This window comes from Danio rerio, chromosome 1, assembly GCF_049306965.1.
Source record: "Danio rerio strain Tuebingen ecotype United States chromosome 1, GRCz12tu, whole genome shotgun sequence".
Taxonomy (NCBI): domain Eukaryota; kingdom Metazoa; phylum Chordata; class Actinopteri; order Cypriniformes; family Danionidae; genus Danio; species Danio rerio.
Genome location: NC_133176.1, coordinates 48,121,136 through 48,137,938, shown reverse-complemented (window position 1 = coordinate 48,137,938; position 16,803 = coordinate 48,121,136). Strand labels below are relative to the sequence as shown.

Below are 16,803 nucleotides of genomic sequence, written 5' to 3'. Positions count from 1 at the left end.
AAACAAGTATCCTCCCATAATAGGCCACACATAAAGGTCTGGGTAAATTAGTAATCAAACAAACGTGTTGTTTTAATCGTCGTGTTGGAAACAGGCGGGAACAAAGATCACAACATTGCTTTAAAAAAGGCAATCAGTCTGAATTTCTGTGAAATGGCAAGGCTTGCACTTACCGAAGAGTCATGTGGTTCTTTTAGATGAATTGCTGTGTTTAACAGTTGTCATATTGCAGTTATCAACCATACGGTGTCTGATGAAAATGGTGTCTGTTAACAGCTACATGAGGAGCAGCGTTCTCTAGTCACAGACACCAGCTCAATAAATGCACAACTAGTTGACCTAGAGGGAGGAGGAGGAATAGATGAACAGGTAAGAAACATAAAATCAGTAGATCAATAATTGTACACTCATTCTTACCGGATGACCTAAAGGGCAATTACGGATTTTTCCGGGAAAAATAACAAAACGGGAGGGTGGCGGGAGATGGGTCTGAATTACGGTAGACTCCCGAGAAAAAACGGGAGTGTTGGCAGGTATGCTACAGTAAGAACTTTCCCAATGATTATTTGATGTATGTATTGGTGAGTTAATTCAAGCCTTTCTGCAACGATGAGACACACATAATGTTGCGTAAGCACGCACGCACACTCAGTTGTTGATAAGATTATACACGTTAATAAGATTATACACACAGACTTGTTCTAAGTTCTGTCAATCAATTCACTGGGCAGGAAAACCACACTTCTATGTCACGTTGCGGTGGGCCTCAAAATAGGAGGGATTTGAATCATATGTCAGGAAATGAAAAAGAAAAAAAAAAAAAGACTTATTGACTTTATATCACCCCAATGTGACTGTGGACACTATACCTACACACAGTTCTGTCCAAACAGCTTACAAAAGTTGATTTTCATCATAGGTGCCCTTTAAATCAGTAGATCAATAACCAAAGACTCTCTCTGATGTGAAAACTTAAGTCAGTGAATCATTAACTGGAGACTCTTTGATTGGATCATTTGAATCAGGGACACATTACTAGTGGAGAACTCTAAGGTGCTGGGCTGTTGATATTGTTATAATTTTAATATTTAACAATATTGTGATATTCAAAATTTTGGAGTCAAACAGGATAACAGTGGCCACAAGTGTCTCCACCATCTTTAAAAGTCCCTGTAGCCATCTTGACAGAAATCCCACTTCTGCTTTTATTTGATCGAGTGAAATAAGGACAAATGGCAGATTTAGTTCATCTGAATTTATACTATTTGCATTCAGTCTTATAGTAAATTCAATTCAAATGCAATACCTTCTCGAGTAGTAGGTTATTTTGGACACATCCACTGATCAGTCCAGTTCCTGAATGGATTCTTCAGTGCGAGTGATGCTGATTGCTCTTTCCAGGAGTTTGAGTGGACGGAGGTGTTCATGCAGCAGGCCATCCATACTATAGAGTACTGTCTGGGCTGCATCTCTAACACTGCCTCATACCTCCGCCTTTGGGCCCTCAGCCTCGCTCATGCACGTATGCGCACAATTACAAGCATCCACAACTGCCACACATTCACTTACAGTCCAACTGTCAGATGCGTAATATGTTGTGTATTTGTGTGTGTTAGAGCTGGCGGAAGTCCTCTGGGTGATGGTAATGAGGATTTCCTTGTCGTGGCAAGGCTATGTTGGCTCTGTGGTTCTGTCAGTGGTTTTCTCCCTCTTCGCCACGCTCACCGTCTCCATCCTGCTGGTTATGGAGGGACTGTCGGCCTTCCTGCATGCACTGCGGCTGCACTGGTGAGAAAAACACACACAGGAGAAGAGTGTTTGCAAAAATCTAAGAAACATGCCAATTCAATATATTTGTTTATGTGAAAAACAATGCTGAAGTTCGTCAGTCTTCCTGGAAAATGTACATTTCATGTCAGAATTTCTGTCCTTGTTTTGGTCTCGATAATCAGCCCACTGCTAATAAGCAATTATAGTTCAGCACCCCAGGTTGCCATTGCAGAATACACTGCGTTTTCCCCATTTTAGGCATGAAGGGTACCACAATATATGCGGGCACTGACAAAAATGTGACCTTTAGAGGACAGTAGCATTTTCCAAAATGAAAATGGTGTTATTTTTAATCAGTAAATGATATAAGTATTAGCTGAGCAGCTTACAGTGCAAGGCTTGATGGTCAGGCTGGCTAGCTCCTTTTGGTGGCTTTAATCTGGCAACCTGGATTTGTGTAGTGGTCAGAGGAGGGTCCAGGTAAAATAAAAAAAATCTCCAACAATTTGAATTTGGACTGTTATACCTAGTTCAACCACTAGGTCAATCCAACATACTGCACCTTAAAAAAAATAGATGTCCACCTTTAAACATTTTTCTAGGTCAGTTGACTGAAGAGGTCCAGTGCAGCCCCAAAATACAAACAGTCATGTAAAACTGTATAAATAAGTTGCACCATTTTGTTAGCCACTAGATTTGACGTACTCTTTCTCTCCTTCGGGTTATTTCTATCATTTTTTGTTGAATCCAAATAATGATATACATGTTTTACTTCAGGGCTATTCAATTAGTTTGTTATGGGGGCCGGTTTATGAAAAGCATCCCAAACGTAGGGCCGGAGAGATGGGACTTGCTAGATGAGTGATAACACAACTGCATATAAGAGCCCATATGCTGTATTTTTGCTCCTTAAGACACCCACATTGGCTTTTTCTACATTAAAATGTTAATATGTTGTATTTTGAAACTACATAATATTACTGCATTGTAAAATAGGCTTTTTTATTTTTTTACATACATTCAAATGTATTTCAGAGAACAAAAGCAGTGCATTGCTTAAGTAGGCTTCTTCTACAATCAGACATTCATTTGTTGTTTTGAACTACATAATTAGGAATGCAACATGGTTTCCGCTACATTCATTCTTCCTAGGCGGGGCGGCACGCCAAAATTCATCCCGCCACGGCTACATTACAGCTTCTCATTCAAAACATTATTTTTTTTAATAGCGGGTGATAATCGCACCAAAACGTATAAAAAGGTAAGTGAATTATAACAGTGCAAACTTTTCTGTAACCATAGTAGTGCTGTGCGTAATTTGTTATGTGCTGACTGTCTGACTGACAGATGCATGATGCATGAGGCCAGCAAACACGACGTATAGCCGTTTCACTTTACTTCTGGAAGCATTATCGCTCTGTAGGTCTATTGGAGACATTCATAAAATGTTTCTAGCAAATCTAATAAATGCTGGAGACATAAATGCACTAAATCGCACTTCAGCAGCGTTTATTTGAGAGCACACAAGAAGATCTGCGCGCTCTTGAAGCGGCTTATATCTGATGTGGCGTGCAAAAAGTTTTGTGCACAAGCAGAGGAAATTAGCGTGCAAGCAAAGAGATGCGCATGCTGTAATCTATCAGATAAATGCGATCTCGACTTCTAATACTGCGCTTACGACATTTGTCATTGAAAAAAACGCCACAGGTAGTTGGTAGATCTGCGTGTAAAAAAAAAAGGCTTGCCGCCACAGCTGGAAAAAATCCTTAAGCAAACACTGATGCAACAATTATAGATGTTGGTTGTACGACTATATATAGTGTGAAGAATAATCATGGTTTCACGGTTATCACGTCTAATGTGAATTCAAGCTTTATATTAAGTAGCTATTTACATTAACTGTTGTTGCCATCTGCGTTCACATGTGTAGGAATTATAGTGGACATTTTAATTGCATTTAATGTTTGCGATCTATTATTACTTAATCACACAAACGTGCACCTGTATGACATTAGGCTTTGATGTTAATATGACGTTAGCTTGCTTTATTTTAGTGTGTAGCACTTGGGCCTTTAGTCTCACCAATTAAATTACCCTTACCTTAATGATTTATGGCAATCCCACCCGACCTGTCATCCATTTAATGGTTGTAAAGGATAATAGACATCTAGTCAGTTGTTTTCTCTTCATTCTTATATACATAACAGCGGATTAGCTTGTCCGGTTTTATTCTGCATGCATAACAGCCTAGGTTTATATTATCCTGATTATCACATGGCTATTTGCCACATAACTAAACAGTTGGACACAAAACAGATCTAATCTATAATGATGAAGTATCTTTTTTGTTAAATGTAAAGCTGACAGGAACACAAATGGCTAAACGCAGCTGATATACAAACCTACGTATTATTCAGTCACAAGATGGCGCCAAACGGTCACAAACAGCAGCATGACAGGAGATGAGCAGAGAAAAACGGTCAAAATGCGGTAACATGGTTATTACTTACGTTTGAACGTCCATTGACGAATCAGTATCAAGTATTCCAGAGAGACGTGTAATAATCACTGTTAAGCACCTGCTATAAACACATTTACTCCACTCCAGACAGACACAAAGTTAGTAGTAATTACAATGTAAATTAAACGATATTCAGCAAAGGAAAAAAATGGAGGCAAACTTGCCATACCCCTGCTGAAAAATCCTACTTAAACCAGCCTCCAGGTCAGGCTGGAAAATGACCAGCTAAAGCCAGCTTGACCAGCCTGGTTTAAGCTGGACATAGCTGGTTTTGGCTGGGCTCCCAGCCTGGCTAAGCTGGTTTTAGCTGGTCATCTCCCAGCCTGACCATCTAAGACCAGGCTGGAAATGGCCAAAACCCCTCTAAAACCAGCCTGGTCGACCAGCTAAAACCAGCCAACCAGCCTAGGCTGGTTTACTCTGTTTTTTTCAGCAGGGACGTGTCAAGGACAACTTTCAATATGATAAAATCCTATTAATGTAAAGATGTAATACTCTTCAGGGCTTCCACTAATTTAAAGTATCAGTCAGTTCAGTTGTGTTTTATTTTTGTCTCTTTGTGTGTGTGTGTGTGTCATATCAGGACACAAATCTGTACAATGACAAAGGTATGACAGGTATTACAAAAAGAAGGTGAAATATGAGGACATTGGTGACGTCCTCATTTCTCAAAGCTTTTAAATCACACAGGATAAGTTTAATCAGAGAGTAAAGCTGCACAAAATCTCCTGTGATGGTTTGGTTTAGGGATAGGGTGGGGTGAGGGCAATACAATATATGGTTTGGACAGTATAAAATGAATGGAAACTTATGTAATGTCCTCACTTTTCATAAAAACAGGCGTGTGTGTGTGTGTGTCAAACTGACATTTCCATTCCTCTTTCGGCGCAGGGTGGAGTTTCAGAATAAATTCTACCGCGGATCTGGATACAAGTTCAACCCTTTCTCCTTTGAATCAATCCAGCGTTTGGAGTGAATGTAAATACTACATGTAAAGATGCTTTTATACTTCATTTTGAAGCTGAATGTGTTTCTCAAGTATTAAAAAGCAATCAAATGGATAGTTCATCCTAAATTAAAAACGAAAAAGTATTCCAAACCGGTGAAGTTTGTTGTAATATAACAAAATAAGCTGTTTTGATGCTGTCCAAAGACATGCGCTGTAGGCGAATTGAATAAGCTAAATTGGCCGCAGTGTATGTGTGTGAATCAGTGTGTATGGATGTTTCCGAGTGTTGGATTGCAACTTGTAAGGCATCTGCAACATACGTTTCAAAATGAATGAATGGTGATGTTTTGAGAAATGTTCATTTAACACAGTCAATACACGTCACCACATGAGGATTTTTTTATTTTAAGTTGAACTGTCCCTTTTATTATTTATTTGGTCTCAGGGTTTGTTTTATAAGCTTCCTGAGGACTTAATGCTGAGCATATGATGTATGGATTACAAAGATAATACTAATAAAGCTTTTAACTAAGAAATTTGTGAATTATTGTATTCCTTTCAAAATAAAGACAAATGGACTCTTAGGGGCCGATCACTCCGAACGTGCTTTTACGTTTCATGAGGCGCACCACACTGCCTTTTTTGTTGGCAAAAAAATAAAAATAATAAGCGTGGTGCACTTTTTATCTTGCTGGGCAGGCAACGACTGAGCGCCCGATCACACCAAACATGCTTTTCTATCCAAAAAACTTGAGGCACACTGCAATGCCTTTTTTTTTGACAAGAAAAAAAGTGCGGTGTGATTTTTATTTCGCTAGGCAACGACTGAATCAGCTTTGTATTGTGCGCAAGTGTTGCTGATGATAATTGTGATATTTAATAATATTGTGATATTTAAGACTTGAAGTCATACAGCTCCAGATAACTCAAAACAGCAACCACTAGTCTCGGTCTTCAAAAGTCTTCATAGTCGTCTTGACAACACAAACACTGCTGTCACCTCAACGGAAACCCCGCCTCTGCTTTCGTTTAATTGGAGAATGAAAATGAGCGGTAAAAGTGTTATGTCACTTGTCAAAAAGTGCTTTCAGTGTGACCGCCCCCTTAAGGAGAGACTTGTGGTTGCGGCTTTGAGTTATCCGGTACTGTAAGAATCATATTAAAATCAACAGCAACAATCAGTGCATATTATGTGGCGCACTATGCATATTACGTTTTTGGAACGGAAAAGTGTGTCAAGTGTGATCAGAGAAGTCAGTTTTTTTTTTTGGTATTGTGATGCAGTTCCTAAAAAAAAACAGATTATTAAATGCCACAACAGTGGGCGTGGCTTGCTTTTTTCTACCGAGAGCTGATTGGATTTAGTAAAGTAGGCATTTTATTCAGAAAGATCAGGAAAATAGTTTGGGGAGAGTTATTACAACCTAACAGACTCCTCCTGGGGTCCGTTCTTCGTACGTGGATTACTCAGTTAGCTAGATTTGGATATTGACGATTTGACACGATCCAGGATCGTTTCGTTCTTCAAAGCTGATCCGAGAGTTGTTGTCATAGCAACAGCTCTGCTAGGTCAAACCTGATCGGGAGCAGGTTCAATTCATATAAACAGGATTAGATCGGCTTAGTTCAAGCAAAGATAATACAGAAAGTATGTTCCCAATTCTGATATTTTCTTACAGTAGTAGTTATACACACTTGGGAAAATGGTACATATTTTTAACCATATATATATATAAAAAGTTATAGTCATTAATAAAATAAATTAAGTTATACATATTAATAAAACGTATGCAATCTGCACCCTCGAAATGAAAGTACAAAGACTGCCACCTGGTGGTGCAAAGAGAAAACTTATTGATATGAACTTTTTAGATCGCTTTAGTACAAATTGTGTATAATAGAAATGCACAATATGTGACTTTTTAAAAGCAATAATACATTTCAGCAGTCATTAACATGTTTTGACAGTTAATATGCCGGTGATTTGATGCTTCACAAAAGTTGCAGATGCCTTTACCAATATCAAAATGCTTTTATAAACAACCAGTTATTCTTTACACCGATTAAAAAACGGCTACTATAATAAAGAAAATATTTTCTAAATGTAGAACTAAATACATTGATTTGCATTGAAATACACACTTGACACATGAAAGTGTAAAGCCTGCAGCTCACAACAAATGTGGAAGGTTATTGCGTATCATATTTAACAAGCCGTTTACTGCTAATTTGATGTAATTTTGCTCACATGGATAATTGAATATTAATTAGATGATGTCATTACGCTGCTGTGCCGTCAGCCAATCGTTGCACTGCTGATCATGATTTCAAGGATCGATAGATCTGTCCTTCACAACACACGCAGCGATCTCAGATCAGTTTATCCAGACATTCTAATCTGATTCGCGTCAAATTTGAAGAACCAAATTAGCGAGAGATCAGTTATCAAGATTAAAAGATCCAGGATCTGCCAAATCATCTTAGATCATTTAAGCGAGGTATGAAGAACGGACCCCTGCTCACTTTTTCTGTTTTTTGTCAAAACTGACAGTTAAAGGGGTGTGGTTAATTTGTTAGCCACGCCCAATTCCTATCATATACTGACTATTTAACTGAAAAAAACGGATGCATTTGCACCTTAGGTTTAAAGATGAGAAGGGCAAACTTTTTCTTTCTTAATGACATGCACAGATGAATTGTTCACCACAAAACAAGCAATGTGAGCTAACAAAGTCATATGGTTGGTTTTGATTTCACGGGCATTTGCATAACGTATAATAAACTGCAAAATTTGATGAACCCATAAACTAACAGACAGAGTGATGAAGCGTCCAATAATGAAAGCAAAATTCAAACACCTCGTTTGCTTTCCACTTTTTATTTTTCTGCTTTTTAATGAAAAAAAAAAAACCCTAACCGAACAGCAACTTTTCCATTTTTAAAAAGTCCTCAGAAAATAATTGCTATCATGTTGCTACAAGTTGCACTTAAATTATAGCTTTCCCAGGGTAAATGGAACAACTTAGCCTAAACCGCGAGTTTAGACAGAACAGGAGAACGCAGGTGAACCAGCCGTTAAGAGATGACAGCAAGCAGAAGAACAAACCATCAGATGACAGAAAACTAAGAAAGAGTGAGCTCAGTTTTGGTGTGACTGAGTTTAAACTTGTGTGTTTCGCGTCAGGCAGCAGAACTTTCAGAACCATTGAACCACCAAAACTGTGTTCAGACACAAAAGAGTCTCTAAGAGTATGAATGAACCATCAGGGTGACTATCATTGCTGCCACTACATTCCCTCAAGTGTGGAGGATGACAACTATCAGGATCTGCCATTTTCTTCCTTTATACAGCTTACCTAGCACTGATACCACGGCAAACACACGAGTGGCTGCATCTGGACCAGAACCAACCTTCTTGGATGACGCAGTTCAGATTCTCCTGAAGAATTCACTTTGGATTAGGCTGAACGTCCAGAGAAGAAGAAAAGCCACACGCTGGGTGTTTCTGAATCAGATTCGACTGGGTGCTGGAAATCAAATCCTCCCCTTGACTTAAAGACACACCAGCACAGGACATAAGCCTGTTTTCCGGCTGTGTCTAGAAGAGCAGCGATCCGTCCGTCTATGTTCCTCAGCCTCATCCTCTCAGTCAGGCTAGACGTGCCTGTGTTTGAGTGGGATGGAGCACTCGTGAGCTCGCTAAGCTGAGCTGTGTGTGTGTATATATATATGTGTGTATATATATGTAAATGTGTGTGTGTGTGTGCTTGTGGGCGAGTTAGGATACTCTCTGAATGAGTTTGTCCTCGGTCAGGCAGAATACGGTGCAGTAGGACAGGTCCGAGATGAAGTTTTCGCAGCCATGTCGGGTCACGTTCTTGCAGCCCCGCAGATCCAACAGAGCCAGAGCGGATAATCGCTTCATATATGAGAGACAGCCATCTGACAGCTTATTACAACCTGGACAGAAGATCAAAACAAGTCAATACCCCAAACACACAAACACACACACACCCACCCACAGAAAGCTATCTTTATGGGAGCTTCTCATAGACGTAATGATTTTTATACTGTACAAACACCTGCCAACATTGGTCTCTGAAATTCCAGGAGGGGGTGTTTGTCTGAATGTGTTTGAGGGGTGTGTGTTTGTCTGAATAACAGTTAAGAACTGGGTTAGTAACTGTACTATGCACCGGGTTTCAGTCGGATTCTGTATCAAAGTTGGAGACCTGAGGGTTATTACAGACTGTACCAAAAAGCTGAGGACCAAGGGTAGGGTGAAATTACAGGAGTTTTCCAGGAGAAATAACAAAACGGGAGGGTGGGGGGAGATGGGTCTGAAATACGGCAGATTCCCGGAAAAACAAGAGCGTGTTTGCAGGTATGGTACAAACTGTAAAGTCTATCCCCATACTCAAATCCTACTCCTAAATGAAACCCTCTGTATTTTTATAATAGTTGTCCAAGAGGACCACCAGCTCTGCACATTTTCCATGTCTCCTAATCACACACACCTGATTCAGATCATCAGCTCATTAGCAGAGACTGAGAGATCTGTAATGGGTGTGACAATAGCCCCTTTCACACAGTGATACCGGTAAATATCCGGAAAATTTCCGGAACGACTTTACCGGTATATTCAAAAAAGCGCTGTTCACACAGGCGAGGACGTTACGGAAATTTTCCGGAAAAGAGCATTCACACATCCATTCCAAAATACCGGTAAATTCTGACATCATTCACCACAAATGAGCTTTAAACGGCTGCGCTTGTATTTGTAAACATTTGACTAAATTACAAACTCTGTGGATGATCAATATTGTGAACAACTTTCGCAGGATCACTTTCGCATGTCGAGATGTTTATAATGTACGTGCGCAGGCGCTCACAGGCTGTTTCACAGGCACACGCAAAGCTTGAAGGTAAACAAACAATGGCTTATCATAAGCATCTCATCGATGATTATTTACACAGTTGGCATTAAGAAGAACATATATTCCGTCAATTTTCCGGAAAGGTCTGTATGTGTGAAAGGGGCTAAAGAAGACATCCATAACATGCAGTGTTGGTGGCCTTTCTGGAACATGGTTGAGAAACACTGATCTACATTATAATACACTAACCGGCCACTTTTTTTTTAGGTACACCTGTCAACTGCTCGTAATGCAAATTTCCAATCAGCCAATCACATGGCAACATCACCTTGCATTTAGGAGTGTAGACAAGACGATCTGCTGCAGTACAAACTGAGCATCAGAATGGAGAAGAAAGGGGATTTAAGTGACTTTGAATGTGGCATGGTTGTTTGTGCCAGATGGGCTGATCCGAGTATTTCAGAAACTGCTGATCTACAGGGATTTTCATGCACAACAATCTCTAGGGTTTACAGAGAATGTTCTGAAAAAGAGAAAATATCCAGTGAGCGGCAGTTCTGTGGGAGCAAATGCCTTGTTGATGCCAGTGGTCAGAGGAGAACGACCAGACTGGTTCGAGGTGATAGAAAGGCAACAGGTACTCAAATAAGCACTCGTTACAACTGAGGTCTGCAGAAGAGCATCTCTGAACGCACAAGACTTTCAACCTTGAAGCAATGTCATAAAGAGCAAATCATCTCAGACTGGTTTCCTGAACATGACAATGAGCTCACTGTACTCAAATGGCCTCTACGGTCACCAGATCTCAATCCAATAGAGCACCATTGGGATGTGGTGGAACCAGAGATTTGCATCATTGATGTGCTGCCGATAAATCTGCAGCAACTCCGTTAAATTATTATTTTTATTATGTCAGTATAGAGCAAACTCTGAGGAATATTTCCAGTACTTTGTTGAATCTATGCCACGAAGGATTAAGGCAGTTCTGAAGGCAAAAGGGGGTCCAACCTGGTACTAGTACGGTGTACCTAATAAAGTGGCCGGTGAGTGTATATAAAACTTCACTAGTCTTTATTTTAATCTGAAACTGAATTTAAGAAAGTTTAAACATACAAGATGCAGTGACCATACTGAAACAAAAACAAAGTGCTTTTTAAATACCCAAATAATACACTTAATAAAGAAAGAAAATACTGAATACTGGTCATCAATGCTGAAAGACTAAATAATAATATACACTTCCTACATTACATGGCTTAGGGCATAGTCATTGAGTCATCTGGGACATGACTTGTTTTGGCAGGACCAATCACAGCGCCTCAGAATCCCTAAATACACATATTGAGGCATTAAAAATTACAGTGTTTCAAGAAAATGTAGAGTACCTGAAAGATTGAGCTGTCTGAGTGTGTTGCGAGTGTTGCATCCAGTAGCAGTGAGCAGGTTGATGGACTGGTCTGTGAGGCCCTGACAGTAGGACAGATCTAACTGGCGCAGTGAAGGCATGTGTCGGACCATCGTCTTAATGACAGCGTCACTCAATTCCAAACCAGACAAGCGCAGACTGACCAAACTTCTGAGACGACTGCGACTTTCACTGCCTGCGGGACAGCAGAAGAGTTCAGCGTCAGCTCAGATTGCACATGTAGTTTAATTAACAGAGTTATAAGTGCCTCACCTGGCTGCACAATAAGATCTTTTATCTGCGAGTCTTTGACGCCCACAGCCCAACACAGGTCAAGAGTTCGCAAACTCGGACAGCTCGGCGAGCTTAATGCAGACACACATAATGAAGAACAACCGGACATTATTAGATCTTTTAAACCTGTAGGAAAACAGAGAGAGAGAGTGAGAGAGAGAGAGAGAGAGAGTGAAAGGATGTTTTAGGTTTTACACAAGAATAATTGTTTACATTATTAGCCCAGTGTGAATTAAGTTGCTAAGACTTTTCTTTCAGTGTGCTGATATACTTCCAACTGAAACTGTATATTAAGTAGGGGGCAGGGCTTATTTTCTGCACGTCATTCCCTCAAAGCAAACTTATGGTAAGAGGGGCGTGGTTAAGAATATTGTTGTTTAACTGACATCATCAGTAATGGACTGACATTACAAACAAGAAAGCAAACGGTCAAAATTAGACTGAAAATTATCAAAAACTTACTTCATTAGATTAACTTCTAATCGTTGATCAAAAGAATGGCAATATGCGCTAAAGGCCCGTTTCCACTGAGTGGTATGGTACGGTTTGGTTTGGTACGCTTTTATGGCCGTTTCCACTGTCAATAAGCGTACCGAACCAAACCGCACCGTACCACTTTTTCGGCACCCTTTCGAAACAGTCCCAAAAACGAGGAAGGGTATCAAAAGGTGGAGCTACACGCGCAGCCGAACGCGGATTGGTTACAGAGATACCTCACGAGCTCGTGGAGCTAGACAGAATGTAAACAAAGGATCTGCCATGATTTAATACACAGCCGAGAGATTACATGGATATACTATATGCATAAAATAACCAGCCATGGATGACCCAGGCTCAAACAAACCGTGTCATCGTCTGGATTAACAGACACAATGCAAAGAAGAACAAAATCTGCCGCGTCCTGTTATTGTTTACGAGCCCATCTAAAAGTGCGAGCTGTATTCGCTTTCTTACGGGAGCTTGCGAGCTAGCTCGTGTCTATATTTAATATAACAAACTTCTTGAGCTGATGATGATATTGCGTAACGTTACGTGATTGTTGAAGTGTCTCCGTCATCTGATCTATTCAGTAAGAAAAGGACAAGCGCGAGAGTAAAGCGCGGGAAAAAGGAAAAACCCGGCAAAACACAGGAGCAAAAGTGTTTAACAACCTGAATCATGAACAAACTGCCATGATTATTTTTGCCTTTTGGACTATTATGAACTGGGAATGACAAAGACTCTCTAACAGAGTTTGCATGTGCTGGTGAAGATTACAGACACAGATGAGAGGTTTGACTGTGGGCTATATTGCATGTGTTTTTGAACTCAAATAAGTACTAAATGTATAATGCATGTAGTTTTTCTGTAATTAATAATATATCGGAGACTGTAAGGGTCTGTATGTGTTCATATATGTTGCATTTATGTTATATAATTACAGACGTTACAGTAGCCTATTTTGCACTGTCATTGATCTGCAGTTATAATCAACTCCTGTTCATAGAAAAGTTAGTTATAAACATTTATAAACGAGCATTTATGTGTATAGAGCATCTGTTTTGTGAGAAGTGCTTCTCATATGATATGTCCCGTTCAGCCTTACTGTAGACATTTATTCGAGCGAGCATGACGTCGACTTAAACTTTGTCGTACATTACGCCCACCAAAAAGGGTACCCTTTGTGGTGGAAACGCAAGCCTGATAAAGGTGACCCGTACCGACCCGAACCGTACTGAACTGTACCAGTCAGTGGAAATGAGCCATAAGACAAACATTTCAAATAGATTTCACACTGACTTTAGCTGTTCTCTGAAAAGATCAAGACTGAAAGGCTGATAAGTGTATAAACTGTACTTGGGAGGTGATGAATGAGCCAGGCCAGCTGTTTCTTTGACACAGGTGTCCAGGAGAGGTCAAGGGTCACAGGTTGTAGTTTAATGATAGCCGTCACAGCCTGAGGACTGAGAGCCCGACAGCGACTCAGATCTATCCGTGTCCATAAGCGTTTATCACAACACCTACAGCAGGAGTAACACAGAAGTATTGTTAATAATTAAGATCACTATAAAGATCACATTAACTAAAGATCCCGGCCTGCAAAAGTCCAAAATTACAACTAAAAACATCAACCTTGCAGAAACCAATGCAAAGGTGTCTTTTGTTAAAAGATCCTCAAAGTGACAAACAATTACACGTGACGTTTCTGTACGATATTACATATTCCATGCACACTGCCACTATTAATAAAAGTTATTTTTCAAAGAATTTAACATGTGGCCCTTCACTTGGTTTGCAAAACTCGATGTGGCCCTCGGGTCTAAAAAGTTTGCCCACCACTGGCCTAGACCGTATGGATGTGATGTATTTCAGTGTTTCCAAGTAGGTTCGTGTATGCGACATGAGAAATAGTAGTTTTTTGTTATTTTTTGGAATCAGAAAAAAGATTACATTAAAAAAAAAACATTTCTATTCATAAATAAGAAATATGACTTTTTAAATGTTGTCCCCACATTCCCTTCAATGTATATTGATTTATGAGTTTCTAGTATTCTTTCATTCAACCATGGTGAATGAATGAATAGTAAAGGCTCTTGCTTTCACACTCCTTTATTTCGGACACGTGAATCATCTTCTCTCTCATGGTGCACGACAAAACTGAAAATTTATTGTGACTGCCACAAGGGGGTGTATACCGACAGTCCTGTCTGAATGTGTTGTGCAGTGGAAGGCGGCTTTAAAATATGAGAGAAAATTTCTGATATGCATGTAAACATAACTTGGTCACACTTTACAATAAGGTTCATTAGTTAATGTTATTTAATGCATTTACTAACATGACCAAAAAATAAACCATACATCTACTACTGTATTTGTTCATGTTAGTTAACGAAAATACATTTGTTCATTGTTAGTTCATGTTAACTCATGGTGCATTAACTAATGTTAACAAGCATGGACTTGGATGTTAATAATGCATTAGTAAATGTTCAATTATGATTAATAAATGCTGTACATGTGTTGTTCGTGATTAGTTGATGTTAGTAAATGCATTATCTAATGAACCCTATTGTAAAGTGTTACCCATGACTTTTTCAGAACTAATTAGAATTAGAAAATTTCTCTGCATATTTTGTGCATGTAAAGTAAGGTGAACAAGAGAAGCAAACTCACAGATATTAGTTTGTGTGGATCAGCATTAATAGATTAATGCCCAAAACAGAAAAAAGTTCTGCATTTTCAGTGAAAAACTATGTGGTACTGCTCAATCACAGAATTTTGAGATGCATTACACCAAAAAAAAAAATCATAATAGAGCTTAGTATGAATAATTCTGAAGCCCAAGTGTGAACAGGCCTTTAGTTTAGTCAAAATGTGTATCTTAAAGTAATATAAAAACACCAGGGAGTAATTTAAAAAAAAAAAATCAATTTAGGTTACATGTAGTCCTCAACTGTGTGCTGCACTTACCATTTAAACCAAGCCTTGCAGACTCTCATGCACACAGCTAAATCTGTCCGATCCAGGTAACGAAACACAGACACCCAAATGTCCTTTTCACAGCCGAGCTCGTTTCCTGCATCACGGAATGAAGGATGTGAGAGAAGGGAAGGAGAGGAAGAGGTGACAGCTGGAGGAGGAGGAGGTGGAGAAACAGAGGAGCGAGACGACATGGAGGAGGGCGACGCCGTGTCTCTCTCTCTGCCATCTTGGTTGGAGCTTCGCCTCGTGGGACGGCCGCTTTTAGCCTGAGAGAGGCCGTTTCCAGCAGGGGTGGAGCTGCTGGTCTTGGGCCGCGCTTTGGGAAGAGTTTTTCGCTGCATGAAGCCAGAACTGCCACCCGTGCGGGGGGACATCGCCGCCTCTAGTTTAGGGACAATTGAGCCAGGGTCACGTTTGGCCTTCGGCGGCCGATGGAGGGTCACGGTCAGGTAGGAATCGTTCAGCAGGTCATCGTTCAAGTCTGAGACGAGCAAAACTGGTGGATCAGGATCAGAGTCTGATTGGTTTTCTCCATCCTCATCATCTTCATCTCCTCCATCATCCAAGTCCTCCATTTCATCGTCCTCTCCCTCATAGTCCTGTTCTTCGCTGTCCTCCTCATCATCGTCATCCTCGTCCTCATCATCATCGTAATCATCACCTCTTCGTCTTCGTCTCCTGGAACGATGCTCCTTCTCTGACCGGCTCACATGCCTGTCTTCTTCGCTGTCATCCTCATCATCCTCATCCTCGTCATCATCATCGTCGTCGTCATCATCATCATCATCGTCGTCATCATCATCATCATCAGTTTCATACCGCCGTCTCCTCATCTGCGATCCTCCTCGCAACCTCACCCGACCTCCTCTCTCTCCTCTTGCTCCGAGTCCTCTCCTCATTTTGAGGGAACTTGAGGACAGGCTTCCGCCCCCTCGAGGGCCCCGCTGTGAGGAGCCTCTCCAAACGCCTCGCCTGCTAGCTCCATAACCTCTGCGAGATGAGGAAACGCTGCTGCGCACTGAAGACATTCTGCCACCGTCTCCGTCATCATCGCTGCCTGAATCATCGTCGTGCTCCATCCCATGTCTCCGGTAGATTTTAGCCACGCGGGGATCAAGAGATGAAGACTTGCGCTTCTGAAAACAAGAATATTGGAGAGAGAAATTAAGTAAATAATTAGTGACACAAAGTTACACAAAAGCTGCCTCACACTTTCAGAAAAAAAATAGAGAAGTCAACCAGAAAGTTTTACCAGTCAAAACACTAAGTATTTTTTGTAATGGCCAGTGGAATTTTTTTACTTGCCCCATTAAAATTAAAATTCAGTTTTTTCTTAGCCAAACATTTTAAATAACGTCAAAATATAGGTATACATTACCTTACCTGTGATACCTGTAATTATCTCTAAAAAAAAGACAAGTTTTAAAACTACAATGAACAAAATTTATTTACAACATACTTTAATGCATAACTACATGTATAACTTTTAAACAAATGTATTGTAAGGAAGATAATTAAACCACAT

General features: G+C 40.1%; 2 protein-coding genes across 9 annotated transcripts in view; one reads left to right on the top strand and one right to left on the bottom strand.

The window, feature by feature from the left end:
* tcirg1a (T cell immune regulator 1, ATPase H+ transporting V0 subunit a3a) overlaps positions 1–5,776 on the top strand; it is a 28,692-nt gene extending 22,916 nt beyond the window's left edge. The window contains exons 18-21 of the mRNA XM_005160272.6: positions 277–369; positions 1,402–1,522; positions 1,617–1,788; positions 5,183–5,776. Coding sequence (XP_005160329.1) covers positions 277–369; positions 1,402–1,522; positions 1,617–1,788; positions 5,183–5,267 — 471 coding nt within the window. The 3' untranslated portion in view covers positions 5,268–5,776. The remainder of the gene's footprint in view (positions 1–276; positions 370–1,401; positions 1,523–1,616; positions 1,789–5,182) is intronic.
* Positions 5,777–8,102: 2,326 nt separating this feature from the next.
* Positions 8,103–16,803, bottom strand: part of kdm2aa (lysine (K)-specific demethylase 2Aa) — a 31,283-nt gene continuing 22,582 nt past the window's right edge. For all 8 annotated transcript variants that reach the window (XM_009293357.5, XM_073948519.1, XM_073948514.1 and 5 more), the window contains 5 exons: positions 15,267–16,414; positions 13,653–13,816; positions 11,796–11,942; positions 11,503–11,718; positions 8,103–9,200 (listed from right to left, as the gene is read on the bottom strand). In XM_009293357.5, coding sequence (XP_009291632.1) covers positions 9,019–9,200; positions 11,503–11,718; positions 11,796–11,942; positions 13,653–13,816; positions 15,267–16,414 — 1,857 coding nt within the window. In that variant the 3' untranslated portion in view covers positions 8,103–9,018. The remainder of the gene's footprint in view (positions 9,201–11,502; positions 11,719–11,795; positions 11,943–13,652; positions 13,817–15,266; positions 16,415–16,803) is intronic.